This window comes from Pogona vitticeps, chromosome 1 (genome assembly GCF_051106095.1).
Source record: "Pogona vitticeps strain Pit_001003342236 chromosome 1, PviZW2.1, whole genome shotgun sequence".
In the NCBI taxonomy this organism is placed as follows: Eukaryota; Metazoa; Chordata; class Lepidosauria; order Squamata; family Agamidae; genus Pogona; species Pogona vitticeps.
The window spans coordinates 178,682,192-178,708,150 of NC_135783.1; the positions used below are offsets into that span (position 1 = coordinate 178,682,192).

General features: G+C 41.0%; 1 protein-coding gene across 2 annotated transcripts in view; it reads right to left on the reverse strand.

Annotated features, from left to right (window-relative positions):
- The window catches only part of CCNYL1 (cyclin Y like 1), a 49,112-nt gene that overhangs the window by 13,752 nt on the left and 9,401 nt on the right, over nt 1-25,959 (reverse strand). Inside the window, exons 2-7 of one of the 2 annotated variants that reach the window (XM_072978148.2) lie at nt 18,690-18,764; nt 17,897-17,931; nt 13,296-13,396; nt 7,979-8,014; nt 1,667-1,718; nt 565-684 (exon numbers count right to left, since the gene is read on the reverse strand). In XM_072978148.2, the coding sequence (XP_072834249.2) occupies nt 565-684; nt 1,667-1,718; nt 7,979-8,014; nt 13,296-13,396; nt 17,897-17,931; nt 18,690-18,764 (419 nt within the window). The remainder of the gene's footprint in view (nt 1-564; nt 685-1,666; nt 1,719-7,978; nt 8,015-13,295; nt 13,397-17,896; nt 17,932-18,689; nt 18,765-25,959) is intronic. The other variant, XM_072978157.2, reaches the window with a different exon arrangement.

The window sequence follows — 25,959 nt, forward strand, 5'->3', positions numbered from 1 at the left end:
TCATACTTTGCTGTTTTTACTGCGACGGAAGAATACAATTATCCCCCATCTGAAAATAGTCAGAACAGTGCTGCTCTTCTGTTATCTAACATTACAGAAGAGCAATACTGTGAACAAGACACTCAAGCCCTCATCACTCTAGTTTATGAATGTGTTTTATAAATCAGTCTGCAGTTCTCAATGATATTACTAGATGTGAGGCACTGAATTGACTGTCCAATTATTCCAACTTCAGAAGCTTCATCCTGATGCATTTATCTTCTACTTCTGCATCTCAAGAGAACTGTAGTGTTTATTCAATTCCTGCAGCGCATTTGTGTGACAAATATTAAATAGGCAGATCTCATGAAGGTGTGCATTTTCTGCACAAAAATCTGCTGCAAGGTAAAATGATCCAATGTATTATGAGTAGTCTTAATGCTCAAACTGGAGTTCAGGCAAAGTTATCTGTGACTACTGATTAAGTGGTATCTATTTAATCCTCAAACATAAAGGACACTGGCAGAGGACTACATTCCGGCTCTTTTCTTCAAAACTAGCTAACAGTAAAAAAGCAAGCCTTACCAATGTCACTATTGCACATTCGGCCGTCAGCTGTGCTGCACTAAAAAGGGTACGTACAAAGCGATAGATGTGCTTGTGATCAGGATCATGCTTATAGTAGTCATCTGGAACCTCTTCTCGCTGAAACAGGACATGATTTAGAAATATATGAAAAGCTCCTCTGAATACAGTGGCCAGAATCCTATCTGGATTTTAATTGAATAACTGAAATAATGTTTTAAATCGCAGCTAGAAACTGCTTAACAAAATGCAATTGGCATGCCTGGTCACACAACTGGCATTCATCAAAGCATCTGATTAGCTGCAATCTGTTGTCACAACTGCATAATTCACTTACTCTGCAGCAAAGTCCGAATAGGATTCTGGCTGAGAGTACTTACAAATCCAGTCACTTTGCAAAGATGTGTAGCATTATACTATTGGTGCTGTGAAAGCATTCTGCATGATCCAATTTTAACTGCTTACATACAAGGACTAGAATCCAAAAAGGCTGATGGCACAATAAGAATGTTCCCAGTTCTTTTGCAGCCTGTTTCCTAATTCTAAAAACCTGAGTGGAGGGAAGAGATACTTCAAGGTTGCATTCTGTGAGGATCTGAGGCACTCCTGTGAGAAGGAGAACGGCAAACCTCTCTATATGCATGAGTAAGCATTCTACATGGGTACTTCTCTGGATTCCAGCCAAAGATCAGAAAAGTTCTGTACAGAACAGAAGTACAGAACAGTTCTGCCAATATGACTAAATCTTACACCACCTGCATTTTGCAAGAAGTTTACAACCAGAATTAAGCATGAAATAAAATGTCCAAAGATAGTGCTCTGGTTTTTATTTTAATTTATTTATTTATTTATTGTATTTATATCCCGCCCATCTGATCAACTGACCACGCTGGACGGCTAAGTCTTTTAGACTTAGAAAGAAAACTCAGTTCAGATGTACATGGACTGCAACACTTGTCTGAGATTCAAGAGAAGCTAAAATTTATCCTGAAAACCTAGATTTACTTTATAAGTAAACTGAACAAGTAAGCATTAGTAAAAACCTAACAGTTTGGACTAGATGTATTCAACTAATCAGAATGAACTAACAAAACAAATTTACCGTGAGTGGATGCGATTTCTCATCAAAAATATCCAGTGATCTATCTGAATCCCTGCAATACAGGAAGAGGCATGGTATTGGTACTGACAAGTCAAACTGCTGTCAGACAGTTTGTCAAACATTTGCATTCCTTCAAGCAGCACCTTGATCAATCACAGGAGGGAAACCTCCATGACAATATCCTATTCCCTACCCACTTTCCCCTCCTTATCACTCTCTGATCTGTATTGCATATATTCAACATTCTGAATGTTGTAAGACAAAAATAGTGAAATGATAATATAAAGGAGCATTATAGTGTATCTCATTGTTTTCAGAGGAGCTGTGCACCCACTTTGGCTGAATCCAACACTATTGGAATTAATCCAGATAGGAATGGTCCAAAATGAAACAGACAGCCATTGTTCAGTTGTTTAAAAAATAAAGGTATATGCAGAAAAGTGCAAAAAGAGGACCAGAATTAATGGGATAAGCAGAAAGGCTAAATAACCATGCGAGGAAGATGTTTAAGTGATGGTATATGAGGATGTGGAGATGGGAACCTGCTCTTAACTGGCAGTTTCATTCCCAGTGAAGAGAGGGGACATCTCCCATAATATCTAAGCAATGAGAAACTGGAAGGGGTCCCTATGTGAAGTCACTATACAGTTGTGTTCAAAATTATTCAACCCCCACTGAAATTGAATGTTTTGGCCATTTTGACATTGATTTTGATCATTCAGTCATCTTGCTTACATTTACATGAAAGAGGCACTTGTAGGTCAGAGAAATATAACCTTAAGTTTATAATGAAATAACCACAAATGTCTTTTCTGTGCTCACATCATTATTATTCAACCCCCAAGTGACATTCAATCTTAGTACTTAGTACAACATCCTTTTACAGTTATAACAGCTTTTAAACGTGAAGCATAGCTTGACACAAGTGTCTTGCAGCGATCTACGGGTATCTTCGCCCATTCTTCATGGGCAAAAGCCTCCAGTTCAGTCAAATTCTTAGGCTTGCGCACTGCAACTGCTTTCTTTAAGTCCCACCAGAGGTTCTCAATCGGATTTAAGTCTGGTGACTGCGATGGCCACTCCAAAATGTTCCAGCCTTTCCTCTGCAACCATGCTCTAGTGGACTTGGAGGTATGCTTGGGATCATTGTCCTGTTGAAAGGTCCAACGTCTCCCAAGCCTCAGGTGTGTGACCGACTGCATCACATTTTCATCCAATATCTCCTGGTACTGAAGAGAATTCATGGTGAAGCTTCCCTGTACCTGCAGAAGCAAAACAGCCCCAAAGCATTATTGACCCTCCGCCATGCTTCACAGTAGGCAAGGTGTTCTTTTCATCATATGCCTTGTTCTTCCTCCTCCAAACATAGCGTTGATCCATGGGCCCAAACAGTTCTAATTTTGTTTCATCAGTCCACAGAACACTATCCCACAACTTTTGTGGTTTGCTCACATGACTTTTGGCATACTGCAGTCGACTCTTCTTATTCTTGGGAGACAGCAAGGGGGTGCGCCTGGGGGTTCTGGCATGGAGACCTTCATTACGCAGTGTGCGCCTTGTTGTCTGAGCTGAAACTTCTATACCCACATCTGACAAATCTTTTTTCAGTTCCTCAGCAGTCACACGGGGACTTTTCACCACTCTACGCTTCAGGTAGCGCACAGCAGTCGAAGTCAGCATCTTCTTTCTTCCACGACCTGGTAGCATTTCAACAGTGCCCTTTGCCTTGAATTTGCGAATGATGCTTCCTATGGTGTCTCTTGGTATGTTTAACTTCTTTGCAATCTTCTTATAGCCATTGCCCTTCCTGTGAAGACAAATCACCTCTTCTCTTGTCTTCCTGGACCATTCTCTTGACTTCACCATGTTTGTAACCACACCAGTAAATGTCTAGAAGGAGCTGAGTATCACAGTCATTTTAAAGCTGCCTAATTGGTGCTTATTATGCTTGATTGGTGCTCGGTGACATCCACAGGTATTTTCAATACCTGATCGAAAACACCTGAATGAACCTCTCTTCTTCAGAGTGGTAGTCTTTAAGGGGTTGAATAATTGTGGCAATGAAGAAACCACAAAAGAAACATTTACTACTGTATTACATAAACAATTGATGTTATTTTAGTTGCATTTGGTTCTTTAAAACGTCCTTGTAGGATTTCATTCTGAATACAATTCCAAATGTACACTATAGTCCCTAAACCCCTCTACAGCATTGGGGGTTGAATAATTTTGAACACAACTGTATGTTGTCTTGCATGACACACTTTCTCCTCATTTCAGTTTCCTGCAGTAGTTTGCTTTTACATGTCAGTTTCCCTTCTGCCTTATTTTAGGACTGAGTGTGTATGTGACTGCACTCGTGTGAGCTTTCTGAGGCAGCACAGTCTGACACACAACTCAGGCAATAGTCATATTCAGCTATTATACAGTCACCACAAATAATGGGGTGCATGCTTGACCTGCCATCCTCTGTTTCCAGTGGCATCATTCACCTACACGTGAAGGGAGATGCATCTGAAGATATTTTCTTCCTTGTGGGGGCTCTTTGTATGAGCTTAGACTCTGGAAGATCATAATCTGTTTGGAAATTCATGGTATCTTTGTGGTCTATGTTTTTGATTTTCTCTGTGTTTTGTTTTTGGTCTATGATGCTGTCAAGCAATCTCTCTCTCTCTCTCTCTCTCTCACACACACACACACACACAATTACAGCCATTAAGAGCTTTCTTTTTTAAATGAATGTGAATCCTCGAGCTCTATTTATGAATCACAATTTGGTTTAGGATCCCATAATGGATCTGAGGGAATATATTCAGAAATGCATAAGGCATTGATTTGAAGTATGCAATCAGGATCCAAACAGGGACACAGTACACAGGTGTAATTTTCAGAATTTCCCACTAAGCTTGGCTGCATCTTAAGAGATCCACATCATCTCTGTAGTATGGGGTGGGACATGCATGGTTCTCCAGATGTGGACTAAAACTCACCAGTCTTGCCACTGGTGACAGGTGATAGGAGTTGCAGCCCAACAGCATCTAGAGAGCTGCACATTCCTCATCCTTGCTATAGGGCCTAGACTGTTAGCTTCAGAAGTGAATCCAAGTTTCCCCTACTGACCTAGACTGAAGACAGCGTATATCTCAGCATAGCCTATCTCACTATGCTGTGACAATAAAATATAACACTCACTCATTAAAAGAATGATAAAATAAATATGAAATACATGTCTGAAAAAAATCTTGCATTTAATATATAGTGGTGCTTCACAAGACGATTGCCTCGTGGGATGATTAATCCGCAAAATTGGTTTTTGCGATCTCTGTTGCACTTCGCAAGACGATGTTTTCTATGGACGATTTTCGCAAGACGATTTTTCCCCATTGGAACACTTTAAATAGATTTCAATGCATTCCAATGGGGAACCGTGTCCCGCAAGACAATGTTTTCTATGGACAATTTTCGCAAGAGGATGTTACTTCCATTGGAACCTCTTTTCACAAGACAATGTTTTCTCAAGACAGCGTTTTTTGCGGAGCGAATTAACATTGTCTTGCGAGGCACCACTGTATTTCTGTGCTGCCTTAATGTTAAAACAAGGAAGACACTGCTTTTGTTTTACATACTTTCCTTTTGCCACAGATATTGCCAAGTACAGTGGTACCTCGACTTACGAACTTATTTGAACAACGTTCGTACGTTGAAAAGTTCGTAAATCGAAGTACCATTTCCCACTGAAATGCATGGGAGCGGAATTAATATGTTCCAGCATTTCAAAAAGCAAAAAAGCAGGGGGAATGGGCTGGAAATCCGAATTTCCAGCCCTTTCTCCCTGCCTTTTTGCAGGGAGCTATTTACAAATGGCTCCGTTGGCAAAAAATGGCATTGACTTGCAAATGGAGCCGGACCTCGTTCGTAGGTTGAGCTCCGTTCGCAAGTCGATGCCAATTTTTGCCAACAGAGCTGTTCGTAAATCATAAAGTCCGTATGTAGGGCCGTTCATAAGTCAAGGGTTGACTGTAGAAGCCACTGAATCACACTGTCACCAAGAGACAAGAAGTTACTGTGAAGAAACTGACCCCACAGATCTTCTTTACAACATTATAAATACCACAAATGACTAACCATGCCATGTATGAGAAGACAAGCTAGCTTCAACTTGGGTAGAACTATTTGCAACGCTATCTATGTTGATCCAAATGTGGAATTTTTAACAAGTATGAGCACAGGGCAAGACAATGATTGGGGGGGCACATGAGGAAGAGTAAGTATGAAAGAGTGTCAGAGGAAGAAAAAGTGAAGGCAAGGGACTGAACCCAGGGTATTACAATAGAGGCTGTTCGCCTAAATTTCTTCCATATTATGTCCACTGTAGCTTCCTGTGCTCAGGAAGGCAAACACACCCCGAGTGAGAGCCTTGCACCTGTGCTACTATTCCAGAGGCGAGGAGCCACCGCCGAGAAGGCCCGATTTCTTGTCTTTTCTATGGTTTAATGTAGTGTGTACAATATTCAACCTATGAGGCATAATTTTTCTTCTGCCTCTTGCACTGCATTGGCTGCCCATCCAATTCCGCATCGACTTCAAAGTGTTGATGCTCACGTATAAAGCCCTAAACGGCTTAGGGCCTCGATACTTGGCGGAACGCCTACTTCCACCAAGTTCTACCCGTGTCACTCGCGCGAGTCAGGAGGTGAGGCTGAGGAGCCTAATGCCGAAGGAGGCCCGGAAAGAAAAGACAAGAAATCGGGCCTTCTCGGCGGTGGCTCCTCGCCTCTGGAATAACCTTCCCCCTGACATTCGCGCGGCTCCCTCGCTGGGTATTTTTAAAAACAATTAAATCGGGCCTTCCCCTCAACCAATTCCTGATTTTCCCTCTTTTTCCCTCTCTCCTAGTGTCTGTTCCATCTTGTCCAAAGTTTGTCCCCTTTTTAAAATTGTTTTAATTATATTGTATCATGCTTGTTGTAAGCCGCCTAGAGTGATCTTAAATGACTAGATAGGCGGGGTATAAAATAAATAAATAAATAAATAAATAAATAAATAAATAAATATCTTCTAAAGCCTACATCCATATTTTAAGAGATGTAAAATGACATATGCAAAAACAGAACAAACCAAAAGAAAGAAAATAATCACTGAAGTCTATAAACAGCCATGACTCATGAGCCTTGGCACTGTGGTTCCTGTCTCTATGGGAATCCTTTCATCCCTAGACAGCTATATTTAACATTAATCTTCTGCAGTTGAATATCTCATCAAGGAGCATGTATTTGTGACTCTTCCTTCCCAGCTCCCCCTTATTAAACTATTAAGACAGAGCAACTTGACTTAGATGTCAATGGCCTTTCGTTAGTATCGTGGAATGTTGTTAACTGAATAGGTTGTAACTGAGAGGATGGATCTTCCTTAGCAGAAGCGTCCATTTGAAATACTCCATACGGATCTGTTTTGAGGGAGTTTTGCAAATAGACATATCAGGAACAAAAGTTGTATCTTTGGCAACTGTATCGACTGCCTGTAGTGATCTCTCTTGCAAAGTATGGTTAACATTGGGACTATCAGTTCTTTGTAAATTTGCAGCAGATGGAGCAACAATGAGTTTGTGCTCCTAGCTGAAGCAGAGTACAGACACTTGGAGTGGTCATCAGTAAGATAAATTTTGTTGTTATAGCTAACACACTTCTTGAATGTGCCTGCCCAGGGCCGTAATATTAATGGACAATGACAAAGACTAAACAAATGGAAGAAAAAGTCTCAACTTTTTTTGTTTTGTTTTGTAGAATGAAGAATGGAGGGTGAGGAGAGGGTGGGAAAGTGAAAGGTAAGAACATGGCAAGTTGAGGAAAAACACAAAGGCTCTGAGAAAGCTGCTGGGTGTTCTCTGAGTGGCAGAAAAAAAGGGAACCGAGGGCTTGAGGCAAGGTAGAGAGTCTGCTCAGTGGAAGGGACTTGTCTCAACACTTTCCTTAGACTCTGGAAAGTTCTGATGTTTTTCATGCAGGCACAAAAGGAACCCATATGTGTAATTTCAAAGACATCATGAAGAACCACTCATTTAACAGTCTTCTGCTTTTGATTTCTAGTAATTTCGTCTTGTACTTTGCAAAGTACGCCCATCTTTCATATCTAAACATGAGTTCCAACCATGTTGCAAGTCTGAAATCACCACTTCCTCAATGTGAGCACCCCAATTTAGCACAATTGTCCCTGAATGAGGGCCAAACCCAGTCCTCATTCAGGAACTGATACAGAGCAACAGAACAGCATCACAGCAGCAACCTAAAAGCAATAGTTTTCAAAAGTGCTTACCTGTTCTTTATGTGATAATATATTGCTAATGTAACACTGTGAAGAGAAGGAGGGGGGAAAAGCATTTCATTCTAAGTGCTTCTACGAACTCCATTTTGCTACAAGATCCTTGTTATGAATAAAAATACATTTTTAATAACATAATCAACTTTTAGAAATTCTAAAACACCCATAAATGCACTTGTTAAAGCTCCAAAGTAAACTAAACCAATATTAATGCAAGGTAAACTGAAGAAAAAAATCAGAATCTCTTTTGTTGTTCTTTAGTTGTTAAGTCGTGTCCAACTCTTCGTGACCCCATGGACCAGAGCACGCCAGGCCCTCCTGTCTTCCATTGCTTCCCAGAGTTGGGTCAAATTCATGTTGGTCACTTCGATGACACTGTCCAACCATCTCGTCCTCTGTCATCCCCTTCTCCTCTTGCCTTCACACTTTCCCAACATCAGGGCCTTTTCTGGGGAGTCTTCTCTTCTCATGAGATGGCCAAAGTATTGGAGCCTCGGCTTCAGGATCTGTCCTTCCAGTGAGCACTCAGGGTTGATTTCCTTCAGAATGGATAGGTTTGTTCTCCTTGCAGTCCAGGGGACTCTCAAGAGCCTCCTCCAGCACAACAATTCAAAAGCACCAATTCTTCTGTGGTTGGCCTTCCGTATGGTCCAGCTCTCACTTTCATACATCGCTACTGGAAAAACCATAGCTTTGATGTGATCGGGTTCTTCTATCTCCTTGGGCAACCCCTCACCTTCGGCAGAAAATAACAACAGAGACGTTTTTATCACTTTCAGTCCTTCTTCTTTATTAACATTTCCTCCAGCACGTTACTTATGGGGTTGAAAACTCTTAACTCTGGCAACAAGCCACAACTAACAGAACTGAAACTTTTGCCATAGTCCCACAGACTCAACGGGGATGCACCCCATGGCATTCCTTGTAGTCCAGTCTTGGGGGAGGAGTACTTCGTAGGGCACAGATTGTCCCACAACATGGGTGCCTAATCCACCCTCTTTTGTCAGGCTTGTCATAAAACCGGTTGTGGGCTATCTCTGCTTCTCTCTGCAAATCGAGCTCATGCAGCGCGACTATCATAGTCCATTCCTTCATCTGGGTCTCGGCTCCCTTGGTGTAGGCTCCAGCAGTAATCCTCCCACCTTTAAGTTTGGGAAGTCTCTTATCAGTCCTTGAGTTCTTATCCTCTCAACCGCCTTCCTTCGTGTTTAGCTCTCTTTCTCTTGTAATCTGCTACTACTGAACTGAACCAGCGTACCCCTTCCTCATTTATATCTTCCTCCCAAACTGTCACTTCTTGCTCCACCCCCCTTTCCCCTTTCCCCTCCTCTGCTAGGCAAACCTCCGCCTTTCCCGCCTTTTCCTTCTATTCTATTTCTCCCACCTCTGTTTTAACTGTCACTTTATCACCCTTTTGTTCTACCCCACTTCTCCTCCTTCTACGGGCTCTATTATTACAGACGGCTCACTTGCACACTCTGCTCCTTCACCTTTGACTATGCGGACTTCTGTTGGCAAGGTGATATCTCTGCTTTTTAAGATGCTGTCTAGGTTTGTCATCACTTTCCTCCCAATTAAAAAACAACAGGCATCTTTTAATTTTGTGGCTGCTATCACCATCTGCAGTGATCACGGAGGCCAAGAAAGTAAAATCTGTCAGTGCCCCCATATCTTCCCCTTCTATTTGCCAGGAGGTGATGGGACCAGTGGCCATGATCTTAGTTTTTTTGATGTTGAGCTTCAGACCATTTTGGGCGCTCTCCGCTTTCACCCTCATTACGACGTTCTTTAATTCCTCCTCACTTTCTGCCATCAGAGTGGTATCATCTGCATATTGGAGGTTGTTGATATTTCTTCTGACAATCTTAATTCCAGTTTCGGATTCCTCCAGTCCTGCCTTTTGCATGATGTATTCTGCATATAAGTTAAAAAAGCAGGGAGACAATATATAGCCTTGTCATACTCCTTTCCCAATTTTGAACCAGTAGTTCCATATCCAGTTCTAACTGTTGCTTCCTGTCCCACATATAAATTTCTCAGGAGATGGATAAGGTGAGCACTCCCATTTCTTTAAGGACTTGCCATAGTTTGCTGTGGTCCAGAAGAAGCAGAAGTAAATATTTTTCTGGAACTCTCTGTCTTTCTCCATAATCCAGCCATGTTAGCAATTTAATCTCTAGTTCCTCTGCCCTTTCAGAATCCAGCTTGTACTTCTGCGAGTTCTCGGTCCACATACTGCTGAAGCCTACCTTGGAGGGTTTTGAGCATAACCTTGCTAGCATGTGAAATGAGTGCAATTGTACGGTAGTTGGAGCATTCTTTTGACACTGCCCTTCTTTGTGATTGGGATGTAGACTGATTTTTCCAGTCCTCTAGCCACTGTTGAGTTTTCCAAACTTGCTGGCATATTGGATGTAGCACCTTAACAGTTTCATCTTTTAAGATTTTAAATAGTTCAACTGGAATGCCATCACCTCCACTGGACTTGTTGTTAGCCATGTTTTCTAAGGCCCACTTGACTTCACTCTCCAGGATGTCTGGCTCAACCGCACTATCTGGGTTGTCCGGGACATCCAGATCTTTCTAGTATAATTCCTCTGTGTATTCTTGCCACCTCTTCTTGAGGTCTTCTGCTTCTCTTAGGTCCTTAACATTTTTGTCCTTTATCATGTCAATCTTTGCACAAAATGTTCCTTTAATAGCTCCAAAAACAGATCTCTGGTTTTTCCCTTTCTATTATTTTCCTCTGTTTCTTTGGACTGTTCATTTAAGAAGGCCCGCTTGTCTCTCCTTGCTATTCTTTGGAAGTCTGCATTCCATTTTCTGTAACTTTCCCTATCTCCCTTGCATTTCGTTTCCCTTCTCTTCTCTGCTATTTGTAAGGCCTCTTTGGATAGCCACTTTGCTTTCTTGCATTTCCTTTTCTTTGGGATGTTTTTTGTTGCTGCCTCCTGTACAATGGTACGAGCCCCCATCCATAGTTCTTCAGGCACTCTGTCCATGAAATCTAGTTCTTTAAATCTGTTCTTCACTTCCTGTGTATTCATAAGGGATTTGGTTTAGATTATACCTGACTAGCTCAGTGGTTTTTCCTACTTTCTTCAGTTTAAGCTTGAGTTTTGCTATAAGAAGCTGATGATCAGAGCCACAATCAGCTCCAGGTCTTGTTTTGCTGACCGTATAGAGCTTCTCCATCTTTGGCTGCAGAGAATTTCAGTCTCTTCAGCATCTGTGGCTGATGCATACACTTGGATTACTGTGATGTTGAAAGGTCTGCATTGGACTTTCCTTTCACTTCCAGGTGCGTCCACAGCTGAGCATCCTTTTGGCTTTGGCCCAACCACTTCATTAGCTCTGGAGCTACTTGTACTTGTCCTCCGCTCTTCCGTAGTAGCATGTTGGACGCCTTCCGACCTGAGGAGGGCCATCTTCCAGCATCATATCTTTTAGTCTTTTTTTTCTGTCCATGGAGTTTTCTTGGCAAAGATACTGGAGTGGCTTGCCAGTTCCTGCTCCAGTTGGATTGCATTTAGTCAGAACTCTCCACTATGTCCTGTCCGTCTTGGGTGTCCCTTCACGGCATAGCCCATAGCTTCCCTGAATTACTCAAGCCCCTTCGCCACAACAAGGCAGCAATCCGTGAAGGGGCAGAATCTCTTTAATGCTAGCTAATTTGGACGACATCACAATTAACAGATTAGCAGATGTATACTGCATACTATTACATTAAAAATGAACAAGACTCTTTTTTAAATGAGGAAGAAAATCCAGGGAGGTACATCAATAATCAAATGCGTTCCCAAGCTAGGGGGGAATCCTCCAGTCATTTATTCTTCTCCTTTCTAAGTAAGATAAGCAGGGATACTGCTTACTTTATCTCCTTTTATTCCAAGTAATTGGGTTATTATCCAGCAGACCTGATGTGGATGTGTCTTGATGTGATCAAGATGTGTCTTGATGTTGCCACTCCTGCAATATGGTGGGGATGGTTTAGGGTGCATTTGTGAAAGGAATGAAGAGGCATCCTGACTAACTAGACCATAAATGCAACAAGGCTCATAGGGTGCCTCACACAATACAGCCTGCTAAGGAATCTCGCACACACTGTCAAAAAATATGCAGGGTCAATTCACTACCTGCTCCATTCTGAGAATATTAACAGTTCATGGAGTTTGCCAAAGATACTCTTTGAGCAATATAAATTGAGGAGGGGGAGCTGGTTAGCTTTTAGTAGGCCTTACACCTATAAATGAGGTAAACCTCTTTGCAGAGAATTATCCCTTAAGCAGCTTGCCCTGTTTTGAAAGAGACTGTCCTGCAAGGTTGGTGATCCATAACAGCGTAAGGTACTCCTGAACAAAACTCTTAAGGAGATGCAGTACACAGAAGAGGCATGTATTATAATATCTTCACTTTTTCATGGGAGGAAGGTAATACATGCTATGACATGTTAAGTATACCAGCCACACAACAGAATTGCAAGTTGGCTGCAAAACCTCAGGGAAGGAAGGTCACCTCCAACACCCTCCTCTGAACTCAGCTACAATGATTCTGCTATGCATAACACATCTAAAATAATGTTTTGTGTTATACAAAATATCACTTTGGTGGAAAATCCATTATTTCCCAGAGGTGTTCCTTTTTCTAAACTTAGGCCAACTTTGACATCAACATACAAATAATTGAAATTAGCAAGACTTAAGTGAGCCACTATACTGAAAAAATCAGGGCTTTCCTTATTATTCAGAATCAGTTATACTCACTGCTTTGTCTCAAGCACAACAGGATTTTACCATTCTCTGTATGTTAAAGCTCAATTACTTGGAGGACAGCTCAGATTACTTCACGTGTGTAATACATACTGCATCATTTTTCTGCCCCATAAATGGAAGCTAATTTAAAGAGGATCACAGGCAATAGAAGGAAAAGGGGACTTTTGAAACTACAAAAAAATGGTAAGTCAAATAAGAGATCTGAAAGAAGACAACAAATAGAACAAGAGATAAATATTAGCCTTTTTTCTCTGATTTGGATAATTTTGGAATCAGATTGGTAAGATCTAATTTGATACCACCAGATGGGAGGCCAGCATTAAAGCCACAATGACTACTTTACCCATGTCTTACCACAAAAGGTTACCAATATCCTGCCATTATATAACCACTCCTTTTAGCTAGAGGCTCTTGGCTGAACTGACAGTTTGGGGAACAGACTTTCCTGCTCACTATTTAAAAACCCATGATTTATCATTTCCAATAGGTTTGATCAAACAGAAAATACTGGATCTTCCAAATATTCCAGAACTACATACCATTTTATTGTGCTCCTAAGATTAGGCTGGCTGACTGTGCTGTCATCTATAAATATTGTTGAACATGAACTATATTTTTTTGTAAGCTGCCCTGGGGAAACCTAAAAAGACAAAAAAAAAAGGAGTTAAAATATCTCAAGATCCATGATTTCTGGGCTTTGCCAGCATGTTATACATGTAAGAGCTATGCCAACAGCTATCTCTACAATGCTGTTAGACAAAAGAAACACTAGGAACAAATATTCAAAATGGTGCCCCCAAAACCAATACATTGGTAAAAGATGAGCGTTAGGAATACGTTGGGCCACAGATAATAAGAGTGTAAGTTCATAAGCACCAAACTGTCGGTCAGACTACCTGGCACCTGTGACTCGTGCTAAAACTAGGCAGACCCCCCCCCCCGAAGAGGCAGTGATCAAACACTGGACAATGAATTGGATACTATGACACTCAGTGTCAAAATAATGTGCATATTAAACATATAATCACCTGTCCAGTGATTTTTCCTTTCTTCAGAACAGCCATGCAGGAAGAGGGCTTTGAATCAGTATCAGGAGGGTGTTTGAACCCTTTCTTATTACAGCATTTTCTTCCAAAATCTTCCCTGAACTGGTATTTGTCCCTTCATGTGCTACTGCAACAAACTCAGAGGGACTGGGGTGTGTGTGAAAGTTAACCCTTCCATTTCAAATAAACATCAGGTTCCATTTGAAAAAGAGGAGGGTTGAGATGAAACTACATTTAACATTAATACTACCCTGTTTCCCTGAAAATAAGAACCTAACATGAAAATAAGCCCTAGTATGATTTTTCAGGATGCTCGTAATATAAGCTCTACCCCCAAAATAAGCCCTAGTTAAGTGAAAGCCCTCCACCACTATGCAGCAAACCAGAAGATGACATGGCTGTATATGAATAAACATAGATTGTTGTACATGAAAAAACAAAACATCCCTTGAAAATAAGCCCTACTGCATTTTTTGGGAGCAAAAATTAATATAAGACACTGTCTTATTTTTCGGGAAACACAGCAGTCTGGTCTCACTCTATGGTAAGAGCTAAATGCTACCTGTGTGGCTGAGAGGTTATTTCAGTATGGAAAATATGTTGTAGATTACAGTGATGCCTCACATTGCGACGTTAATTCGTTCCAGTGAAATCGCTGCTAAACGAAAACGTCGCAATGTGAAAATAAAAAGCCCATAGAAACGCATTAAAACGCGATTAATGCGTTCCTAGGGGCTTCAAACTCACCGTTCAGCGAAGATCCTCGATAGCGCAGCCATTTTCGCTGCCTGTTAAGCGAGGAATCCATCCCAGAAAACAGCGGGCGGCCATTTGAAACCGCCGATCAGCTGTTAAAAAAGCATTGCTTTGCGACGATCGGTTCCGCAAGCAGGGAACCGATCATGGCAAAGCGAAATTCCACCGGGGCACAGACGGGCGGGCCGGAGGGGCGGGACGCGTCAGGGCCACCGCCTGGGCAGCTGCCAGGCAAACCCAGCGAGCTTTTCCAGGGCTGGCCCCGCAGACAGGGCATCGGCTGCCTAAGGCACTCAGCTCCAGCCTCTGCCTCCACCCCCCTCCTGCCCGCGGTGCCTGGCGGTTCGACGTGGACGCGACCGCGCTCCCCAGGCACCGCAAGGAAGGCCTCCGGGGTTTGCCCGCCTTGGACGGCGAGCGGCGGGAGGAGGGCTCGGAGGCAGGCAGCTGCCCGGGGCGGGAAGGGGCGCGCCACCCACCGCCAGCCAGCCAACACTGGACACCTAGTCTCCTTGGTGGGGCTCTCCCGGGGTGCAGACGGGGCAAGGAGGGGGTCTCTGACGCGCCCCCCTGTCCAGTCGCTGCTGCCCTGATGGCAAACCCAGCAAGCCTTTCCAGGGCCGGCCCCGCAGACAGGGCATTGGCTGCCTAAGGCGCTTGGATCCGGCCTCTGCCTCCACCCCCCTCCTGCCCGCGGTGCCCGGCGGTTCGACGTGGACGCGGCCGCGCTCCCCAGGCGCCGCAAGGAAGGCCTCTGGAGTTTGCCCGCCTTGGACGGCGAGCGGCGGGAGGAGGGCTTGGAGGCAGGCAGCCGCCCGGGCCGGGAAGGGGCACGCCACCCACCGCCAGCCAGCCAACACTGGACGCCTGGTCTCCTTGGTGGGGCTCTCCTGGGGCGCCGCCCCCCCGTCCAGCTGCTGCCGTCCTGATCCTTGTCCTGGCCGGGCGCCTCCTCCTTTGCAGCACCTCCCGCCACGACGGCTCTCTGGCTTGGCACCCCAGGGGTGCGCGCGGGGATCGGGGCCAGGCCCTTTGCCCCTCCTTCCCTCCCTCCTCCAGAGGCGCCACTCCAGAGCACCCCCGCTACCCCCTGCCATCCCCTATTTATGCACGAGCTCTTGGGGGGGTAGTGTCCGGCGCCGATCAGCTGTTTAAAAAGCATTGCTTTGCCATGATCAGTTCCCCAAGCAGGGAACCGATCATCGCAAAGCGAAATTCCCCCATAGGGAACATCACAAAGCGATTGCAAAATCTTCATCGATGAAGCAATCACTATGCGAGGCACCAATGTATTTGAAACAATGCATTTCCCAATTTAAATCAACAGTAGCAAGGATGTAGGAGAGGATAGTATGAACATATCACATGACACTACCACCTTCCACCACATTACAGTGGTGCCTCGCATTACGACATTAATTCGTTCTAGCGAAATCGCTGTAGAACGAAAATGTAATGCGAAAAGAAAAAGCCCACTGAAACGCATTAAAACCCGTTTAATGCGTTCCAAAGGGCTTGAAACTCACCATCCAGCGAAGATCCTCCACAGGGTAGTCATTTTCGCTGCCTGTGCAGCAAGGAATCCGTCCCAGAAAACAGCGGGGGGGCATTTTGTTTACCCGGTGGCCATTTTGAAACTGCTGATCAGCTGTCGGAAAATCATCGTTTTGCGAAGAATCAGTTCCTGAAGCAGGGAACCGATCACTGCAAAGCGAAATTCCCCCATAGGAAACATCGTTTTGCAATCGCAAAAGCGATTGCAGAAACTTCGTCGTAATGTGGTTTTGTCGTTAAACGGGGCAATCGTAAAGCGTGGCACCACTGTACAGGTAGTTATAAACTGCAAACATCAGAAGTCTTATCTCCCAAGACAAAATCAATGATTTTTAAAAACATCATTGATTTAAGTCATGATTTAAATAAAAAATCTCATTTTTAAATTTTAAATCATGATTTAAATTAAATCCACCATGTCCCCCACTAACCAAGCAATTTTGGGAACCTAGACAGAACTTTGTCGTATGTATTTTGAGGCAGGGAAAGACTTGGGGCAATTATTCTTGGATTCCCAGAATACCCCAGCCACCACAGCCAAAAAGTATTTTTAGCCACCTTCTAGTAGGACTAATGAACTAAGTTATATTCTGCAGAGAAAGAAAAACTGTATTTCCTACAAAACATTTACATTTACAAAGTGACAGAATATCCCAAGGCTCTAATAACGAAGGTACAAGGTATCTATGTTCACTGATTTAGGAAACATATGCTAAGTTAAGATGCTGTTTATATGCAAGGATGCAGTCAACATACTGCACTCTCTTTAAAGAATCCTGGAAACCAGGAGGTGATGAGTGGTCTGATGGAAACAGAATACGACCAACATTCTGCCTAACTACATCTAAAATACTTGTCTTTCCCATTCTACTCTGGCTACAGAGGCTATCTGAAACACTGGAAATGGACTACAGAAAATTTGTTGTCAGTGCTAGCAGGCAGAATTCATACAAAAATGGCATGCAGAAGTAATTCAATATCACTTACTCCATTAAAGACAGGTGAACCACTCTTTTTGCTAACACTGAAGCACACATTAACGCTCCCCTCTTTCGTGCATTAGCAATGTGGGAGAGTATTTTCCTCCTCACTTATTAAAGATGCATTTATACTTAGTAATATTAATTCTCTATTTCCATAAAGAAGATACACTATATGTACTTAGGTCATTATATTGTACAGCAACCAACTACTAAGCTTGGGATTGAACTCCATATTTTATACTGAAATAAAAAGATTTTAAAGTGTGTGACAACTCATTTTCATTGCACAATAAATCACTTAACCATGCTGAGAAAGAATGTTATTCACCCTACTGCTTATTTGTAAACCACTTCTACCTCCAATCAACGTAGAAACTGTGGATTATCTTCCTACTCAACAACAAAAGGCACAATTATGCTAACACTGCACTCTTAATAGTAACTGTATGCCACCAAGTCAATTCTGACTTATGGTGACCCTTTCCAGGGTTTTCTAGATACAGAGTATTCAGAACTGGTTTGCCATTCCCTTCTTCTGAGAGTGCCCTGGGACTATGCAGCTTGCCCAAGGACACACAGGTTGGCTCTTCTGGGAGGTACAATTTCTAGCTATGCAGTCAGATACCTAAACTTAAACCACTGAGCTATCAGGCCAATTTACACCGAACACTTACTTATTTCAAGAAGAGACTCAAATTAAAAGAATTACAAGTCAAACTGTTAAATTACTATTGCCTTATCTGTTATAAAAACAAGTCGACATGGGTTTTTTTTACCTCTCCTATCTTTCAGTGTACTCACATGGTTGATGTGGTTACTTTTCCTCTTCTCTCTCACTAAAAAGGCAGAAAATACTTCAATTAATGAGCATGTAATTTTAAATATACTGTTTTTTAAAACACAGCATTGCCTTGACTGTCAGGCATACCCCTGTCAAATGCACATTCAAGCCTCATGAATCACAAATAACAAGTGTCACTCAATTCAACAGAACCACCTTCTATGTTGTATTGTCAGGATAAAGACATGACTGAAGCAGCTCACCCTATGGATCAACAAATCACCTTACTAAAAAAAATATCACATGCTATATAAAAGACTAATACCTGTGAAAGAGATATGGGAGGTGAATCCTCATAAAATATTCATTATTATGTAATACTATTATGATTATACATTAACTTACCATTTATTCAAAATAACCTACATAGCTACAAAAATAAATGCTGCTAGAAGTTCCAACCAGAGCCACTGGACTTTAAGTTGCATAACAAAGACATCTGCCAAGAAAGTAACGTTAAGTAGATTTTTCCTCAAGCAATGGTCATAAGACAATCACTCCTTGCCAAATTCCCAAATCAGCAACGTGGCAATTGCTAGTAATTCTACTTAAAGAATGTAATAAAAGCATGCTTTTTTAAAATGTCCTGGCCAGACATCTATGGACAGTGGTCTGAACAGCAGTTTAAATATTGAAACAAACAGTACTTTAACAGAAGTGAAATGGGACAGAAATTTCTCAATCCAAATCTGAGAAAATATACTCTTTCCCCCCTCCCATGCTTCTTCCGAAAGACCCTGCAAGTTAGCTTACCATCTGTTTGGGATTTGCTCAAGAAAATTGTGCTTGCTCTAGGGTGGTCAGATGGATTTGACTCCAGTGCTAAATCTGAAACAAAGAACATGAAGCAATGTTATTCCCAGGTTTTATTTTCTTTTGAGAAATACTAAAACAGAAAAAAAAAATTCAAGATTCATTAGAGAAACTCCCAACTACCATACATACTTTAAACCAAATGAATCCGCCCCTTAGAGATTCCATACAACATTTGTATGCATAATATATTCCAAATGCTCAAATATTTAACAGACTGTGGGCACATTCAAACACCACAGTAAATGAGAATTCTGGCTTACCATGAGCAAGCCAGCACTTGCTGGCCAATCACTCTTACCGGTAAGCAGGCAGGATCAGCTCAACCAACTATGGGACCACCTGTCCATAGTTTGCCTAGAGTGATATCTGAATCCAGAAGGAGCTGATACTCTAGCTTAACAAAAGAGAAACAAGATAAAGGCCAAGTTCCTGACAGGTTCAGATATCACACTAAACAAAGCACAGACAAAAAGACCATAGTTTTTGAGGTGCTCCCACTTGAGAAGCCAGCACACCTCCTCAGTGATAAGTTACATAGACAATTCTGGCTTCCTATTATGTGTGAACCCAGTTTGTTATCTCAGAATCTTAAGACTATCTGCATTACCTCAGGGATCTGGTAATGCACTACTGTTATGCATACTAGAACAGTTTTTTATTGATCTGTGTGATTCGACGTCCTACTCATCAGTGTCAACCTGTACAAAAACTTCAATTGCCAATATATTTAGAAACAAACAGGATCCAAGTCTGACCAGAAATGATAACTTCTTATACTTCAGTTAGATTACAGAAGTTGAATTTGAGACAAGTCATCATAACTATGCACAGAGTAAAAAAAAAAAAAAAAAAGCCACAAAGCACGTGGTATGTTATGAGGTCATGTAAGGTCAGATTTTTTTTAAAAAAAAAACAAACTTAAACCCCTGCTCTGTGAAGATTCTCAGTCATCCAGGTGGGTGGAGGTTGGCACTGGCGAGTTGGTCACTGGTGAACAGGACACTCATTTGATGACCACCTATCTTCCCAGTCATTTTGGACTGGGAAGATAGGTGGTTTGAGAGAGGGGTCAAGGAGGCCATACAGGTGCATACAGAAAATCCCTCACTCAACAGGGGTGGAGGCCTTATAGAATCTGTCTCCTATTTATCATGCTGCCCTTTCTTAAGTACCCTGAAAGATCAGGACCACACCAACCAGAAAGAACACTGTTAACGACCCATGACAATGGCTGGAGAAGGACTGAAGAAGTGGGATTTTCACTCTCACACACCCTTCTTTGTCCATCTAACAAGTCTATTCAGACCAGGTGGAAGTGAAACTAATGTGGAAGATATATCAGGGGTCTCCTACCAACCTGAGTAGCAAAATGTTTCAACCTAACAAGAAAGAAGTTCAGTTACCATGACTCAACTTTCAGTTAAACCTCTTCTGTATACCAAACATGCTGCAACATGTTATCAATATTTTTCCAAACTTCACAACGTTCCTACTCTCCTGACACACACACCCCCCATAGATTACACCAAAGGCAAAACAAAACTATGTACAATCCCCTCTTATTTCTTGGATATGTTAAAAAGGAGGAAATGCTAATCAAATTAGTGCTTAAGAGGATAATTTTAACATTATGCCTGATGTAGAAGTTCTGGAGGTCCAGTCTACTTCCAGCATAGAGCAAGTAAACTATATCCCATGTCTCCTGGAGGCCCTGTACTTTTTTTTTTAAGGAAGACTGGGTCTTGCTAAGCACCATAAAAAGGATGGTTGACCACATCTGTTGTAATGAATCCCCACTAAATAGGGCAGCACTATACTGTATCAAGCAATAGCAAGTGGCAGTGGCACAGTGACTCCCATATATTGAAGGTGACATCTGATACAGTTGCCAAGAAGGCTGGCCACAAAATGACCTACATTAAATAAGCCCCGGGTCACTTGTATTCAGGGTGGATTTGATTTAAACCGTGATGCAAATCACAAAATAGATTTTAAAAAATCAGATTTTTAGTGAAATCATAATCTAAAACATTGATGTTTTAAAAAATTGATTTTTATCCACCCTGCTTGTATTTTAGCAACAATTTTTAAAGTAATACTTTTAGTGAAACAATTTGTGTACTTTGTGATACTATATAACCCATGTGAGGACTCCTATCTATGAAGTAAGATTTGTAAACCAAATAATTTTATTTTAAAATACACAGAAAGAAAAGTCTACAAACAGGTTAAAAGCACCAACTATATGAACAACATTTCAAGCTATCAGTTTCTACAGTATGTAATCATAACCTTTTACTTTTCTTCTTTAAAATTTTAAATATTTTCTGCTGCTTACAGATATTTCTTTATTTGCTATATGTTCTAAGACCACACTTTTTTTCACAATCTCTTCATAAACGGCCCACTCTCATTCTGATTCCCAAACTCTAATTGACAGCATTAAGTGACTCTAACATGTGCCCCTCATACACAAAACAGAACCTCTGCATTCAGGAGCCACATAGACCAATCGGTTTCCTATTCAATTCATAAACATTGTTTCAAACTTTTCAACCATCATAAGAGCTACTACTGGAACATATCCCCCCTGCTACAAATGTGAGTCAACCACAGTCACATGCTATTCTAGCAAATACAGACCTATACATAAAACATATAGTTGATCACAATCTCCCAAGTAAGCATTAGGGGCCCCTATAATCCCAAGAATTTTAGTCCAACAATATCTGGGGATCCACAGATTCCAGGTCCCCATTTAAACTACTTCATATTAGATTATAATGAAACACAACATGGGATACCTATCCAAAAGAGACTGTAAGATAACATATGAACACATAAACAAGCTGACCTATACATTATATGGGCTGCAAATAAAGTACATACCTATGTAAAGAGTTCTAAACACAATTTGTCATGTTTCCAGGTAATCATGATGTCCACATGCCTATTTTTACACATCCAATTACACTCTTGCTTGGGCTACTAATCAGTGACGTGCTAATTGCATATCAAATGGGTATGTATGAAATACAGTGGTGCCCCGCAAGACGGGCGCTCCGTTTGACGAAACCGCTTGATGTTGATGTTTTTGCGATCACAAAAACGATTGCAAAATGATGTTCCCTATGGGGGAATTTCGCTTTGTGATGATCGGTTCCCTGCTTCGGGAACCGATTCTCGCAAAGCGATTTTTTAACAGCTGATCGGTGGTTTCAAAATGGCCACCGGGTAAACAAAATGGCCACCCGATGTTTTCTGGGACGGATTCCTCGCTGCACAGGCAGCGAAAATCGCTGCGCTATGGAGGATCTTCGCTGGACTGTGAGTTTCCAGCCCATAGGAACGCATTAACCGGGTTTTAATGCGTTTCTATGGGCTTTTTAAAACTGCTTTACGATGTTTTTGTTCTACAGCGATTTCACTGGAACGAATTAACATCGTAATGCGAGGCACCACTGTATTGAGATTGACAAGTATCTCCCCTGTGACTCATGTCAACTGGCCCTTTGGTAATACAGCGGTATCTCAACTTACGAACGTCTCCATTCGCAAAATATTGCTTTGACTTGCAAACAGAGCCTTGAATTGCGAACTAAAAAAACAACAACCCTTTCCTGCCTTTTTTTTGATCTAAATTCATCTTAGGTCAAAAGAAGAAGAAGAAAAAATCTCCCCCTAGTGGTAGAGTACAGATTAACCGGCTTTGCATTAGTTCTTATAGGAACGAATGCCTCTACCTACCAACAGCGCCTCGACATACGAATGAAAAACAGCCTGATAGGATTAAATGGTTTTCAATGCATTCCTATGGAAAAGTTTGCCTCAACTTACAAACTTGTCGACGTACAAATGCTGTTCCAATATGGATTAAGTTCATAAGTCGAAGTACAGTCAACAGAACTACATGGGTCAGTTATGAACCACAGTGTTTTCCAATCCCAGTAAGAAAACCATTCAAATATGTAACTTGCAATGAAGGTGAAACCATGGTATTCCCTAAAATTATAACTCAGAATATTTTCTGATACAACCTACGTACTATGTGGATGTCATAATTTAGAAGTACTTAAGGGGCAAGGGGAAATAATTTTGAAGATGATTTTTCGAGCATGTTATAAATTAACTTGGGAGAACATGAAGCAAGGAACTAACATTAGGCAGGCATTATACAAATGTACTCATTATGGTTATGTCTGAAGTGAGAGTTACCTTTCTGCCTATCTAACTAAACTGGGGAGATAAAGCCACCCTTTCCTCGGAAGCACTGATCTGGACGTAGTACATGAGCCATGGTCATCGAACACCAACACATTCTTACCTTTTTATGCAATGTATTAGAAAAATGATAGGCAGTGGCTCATGCTTTGAGTACATCAGCTTGTGCTGGAAGTAAGCAAGAAAGACTAAATTCTACACTTTAAAAAATATATGGTCATACACAAACGCACACACAAACAGAATTAGTGAGAAGACTGAAAATGTCTAACAAAAAATAAAGTTAAGCTATGACAAAATAGATAATGGATTGTACGTTCTCCTATGTAAAATACATTTTGAACTGTAAACAGAATGATAGCACATTTCCACCTCATAAAGTTCAATATTTGGCTCAGTGACCAATACTTTTACATTAGAAATTTCTAAGGACTTGGCCTACGATCCAGAATACTGAGCTATGTCCTGCACTGGGCCTCCTATCTTCAAGTCTCCAAATAAGTGATCTTGGCATTTGAACAGGGCAATAAAGAAATCTACTGGTTTCACAATCACCTTTCTTGTCTCTAAGCAGATAAAACTTTGAACTGCTAAAGGAATGTGAGCTGCATGACTCAAGGTTTTGTATTAATGCTTCTGGGTAGTACAAAGGCTTTAACTGAAACAAGTATTTCAGGTGCTATAGCAACTAAGTAGTATGCAGAGCTGTTCAGGAAATACGTTTTCAACACTGGTAAAATTGATAGAAATTAATATTTCTTTAGTGACTTAAAAACATAGATTTAAATCAAGCCATCTTATGACTAAGTAAGTACAAGCCTCTTTCCCAACCCAAATCTTTTGACTTTTCAAAAATAAGGCCTAGTAGGCAAAGAACAGAGTAATCTACTTGACAATCCATAGAGGAAATGCCCATATTTGATTCACAGGTGTAAGCAAATGATGTGGCATAAAACCATAAAACTACTGAGAAATGTAGGTGACCTCAACCCTCATGTTTCCTCAGTTTGCTCTGTCACCCAGAAGAGCAAGTTCTAACACAATTCATTTGACAAAGGGATAGTTTTAATAATATATTTAACAGATTCATTTTAAGTTGTTTTAAATTTAAATTTTCTTTTTCACTTTAAAACACTAAACACATGTTTGATTTTTATTATGTGAAGGATGTCCAAAATGGGGTCCCAATCTTTTATTTGAAGCTGCTTGATCCCTCACAGGTCGCAAGGAAAATGGGGGTGAGGGGATAAAAAAAAAATTCTTGGTCCTGGAAGCCTGGAGGAGCACTGTTTTCCCCATAAAAATAGTATGCTGGTCTAAAACAAAAAAATTCTGGAAGCACAAATCCAGAAACTGGTGGTATCTTTTTTTCTTTTCCTAAATGTTTGGACTTTGTCCAGCCTATCGTGGATTTCTGTTAAGGCAGAAAAGTAGCCAATGCCTATAATAGAAGACTAGGTCTCCGTGTACACTGCCATTACACAAGTTCAGGCACATATTGAATTAGAGAAGAAAGAAACAACACATTAGGTTAACTGACCAAAGTATCTGTTCTGAAAAAATGGCTTAGACAAAAAGTGCAGTCTTTACAAATGTAGATGTAATTATTTTATGAATATAAAAAAGTATTTTTAGGTAACTGCCAGGTAGACTTTTTCATACATTTTCAACACCTTTATACCTAGCTTTTAGCGGAGAAATGGACAACCATGTTTCCCCAGATGTGTTTGGGTTGCAATTCTCACAATTCCTCATCACTCCCTATGCTGGTTAGGACATCTGGGAACTGCACGCCAAAAAACATCTAGAGAACAAGGATGAGCAGCATTAAGCCTTCATGAATTCTAATAACTCCAAACAGCTGTTATATGTAATATTAAGACTGCAGTAAAAATACTGCACAGATTTTAATGTCTACAGATTATGCAATACTATTTGCCATTAGGCTGTGGCTAGCTGGGGCCCTGTGATTCACAGTAACTGTAAATAAAATTGCAACCTAGTAAATACTTATATATAGTAAGTTTCTTGATAATCAAATTAATTAAAATTTTATTGTAATGAATTTGGAATGTGTCAGATTTTTTGTCAATTTCAGTTCTTTTTCTTAGATCCAAATATGATACTTTGCATATTTTATAAGGAACAATCCTCACTGCCTTCTGTGCAATTTGTTTGCACTGGAATATAATCTAGGACCAGCGTATTTAAAACATGGCATGTGTTTAAAGCACACTCTTTATTTTGCATTTATAGTTGCAATCAGTAATGCTGTCATATCCATACTTTGAGAGGTGCCTTATGAATAATTCTTCACATTTTTCTATAGAAGACCAAGCCCCAACATGTTTCATTCCGCATTCTGATCGGGCAACCCCTAAGGAAAATGTTGTTCAAGAAAAGACTGAGTCTGCTTCTTCTTTATTCATGTCAAAAGCAAACCAATAATGCTTTTGTAGTGGAATGATCAGCTGACACTGTCATTGCTCAGAGGAGGACACAATGTGTTCACAGTATTGACATTCTTCAGGGAGGCTCCTTCCCAAGCCTTCTGAATGCGTAAAAAATAACTTTGGAACATTGTTTATTTTTACATTCCCTGGCACAATAATGTCTGACAAATGTATACATCTATAAATTTTAATGTCAGCTTTACTTCCCACGAAAAGTGCTTTTCTATTCCTGCAGTACTATAGTTATTTTAATCTGATCCAGTGGTTTTTTGCTGTTTATGATTGCTGGCATTCCTGTTCTTTTCAAGATATGCTTTACCTGGTTTACTTTTTCTTCTTCTATTCCCCACTTTCCCTTCTTTCTTCTCTGCTATTATCATTTCATCTAGGCTTTTTGTTGTTGCAGTTTTTACAAACAGGATTTTTATGGTATTTTCTGCCAGTTATGTTTCATTTGTTTTTGATGAATACAATCTGATGTCCTCATTTATTATAGACTAGTACTGACCTGTTATACACTGCTTCAGAATCTT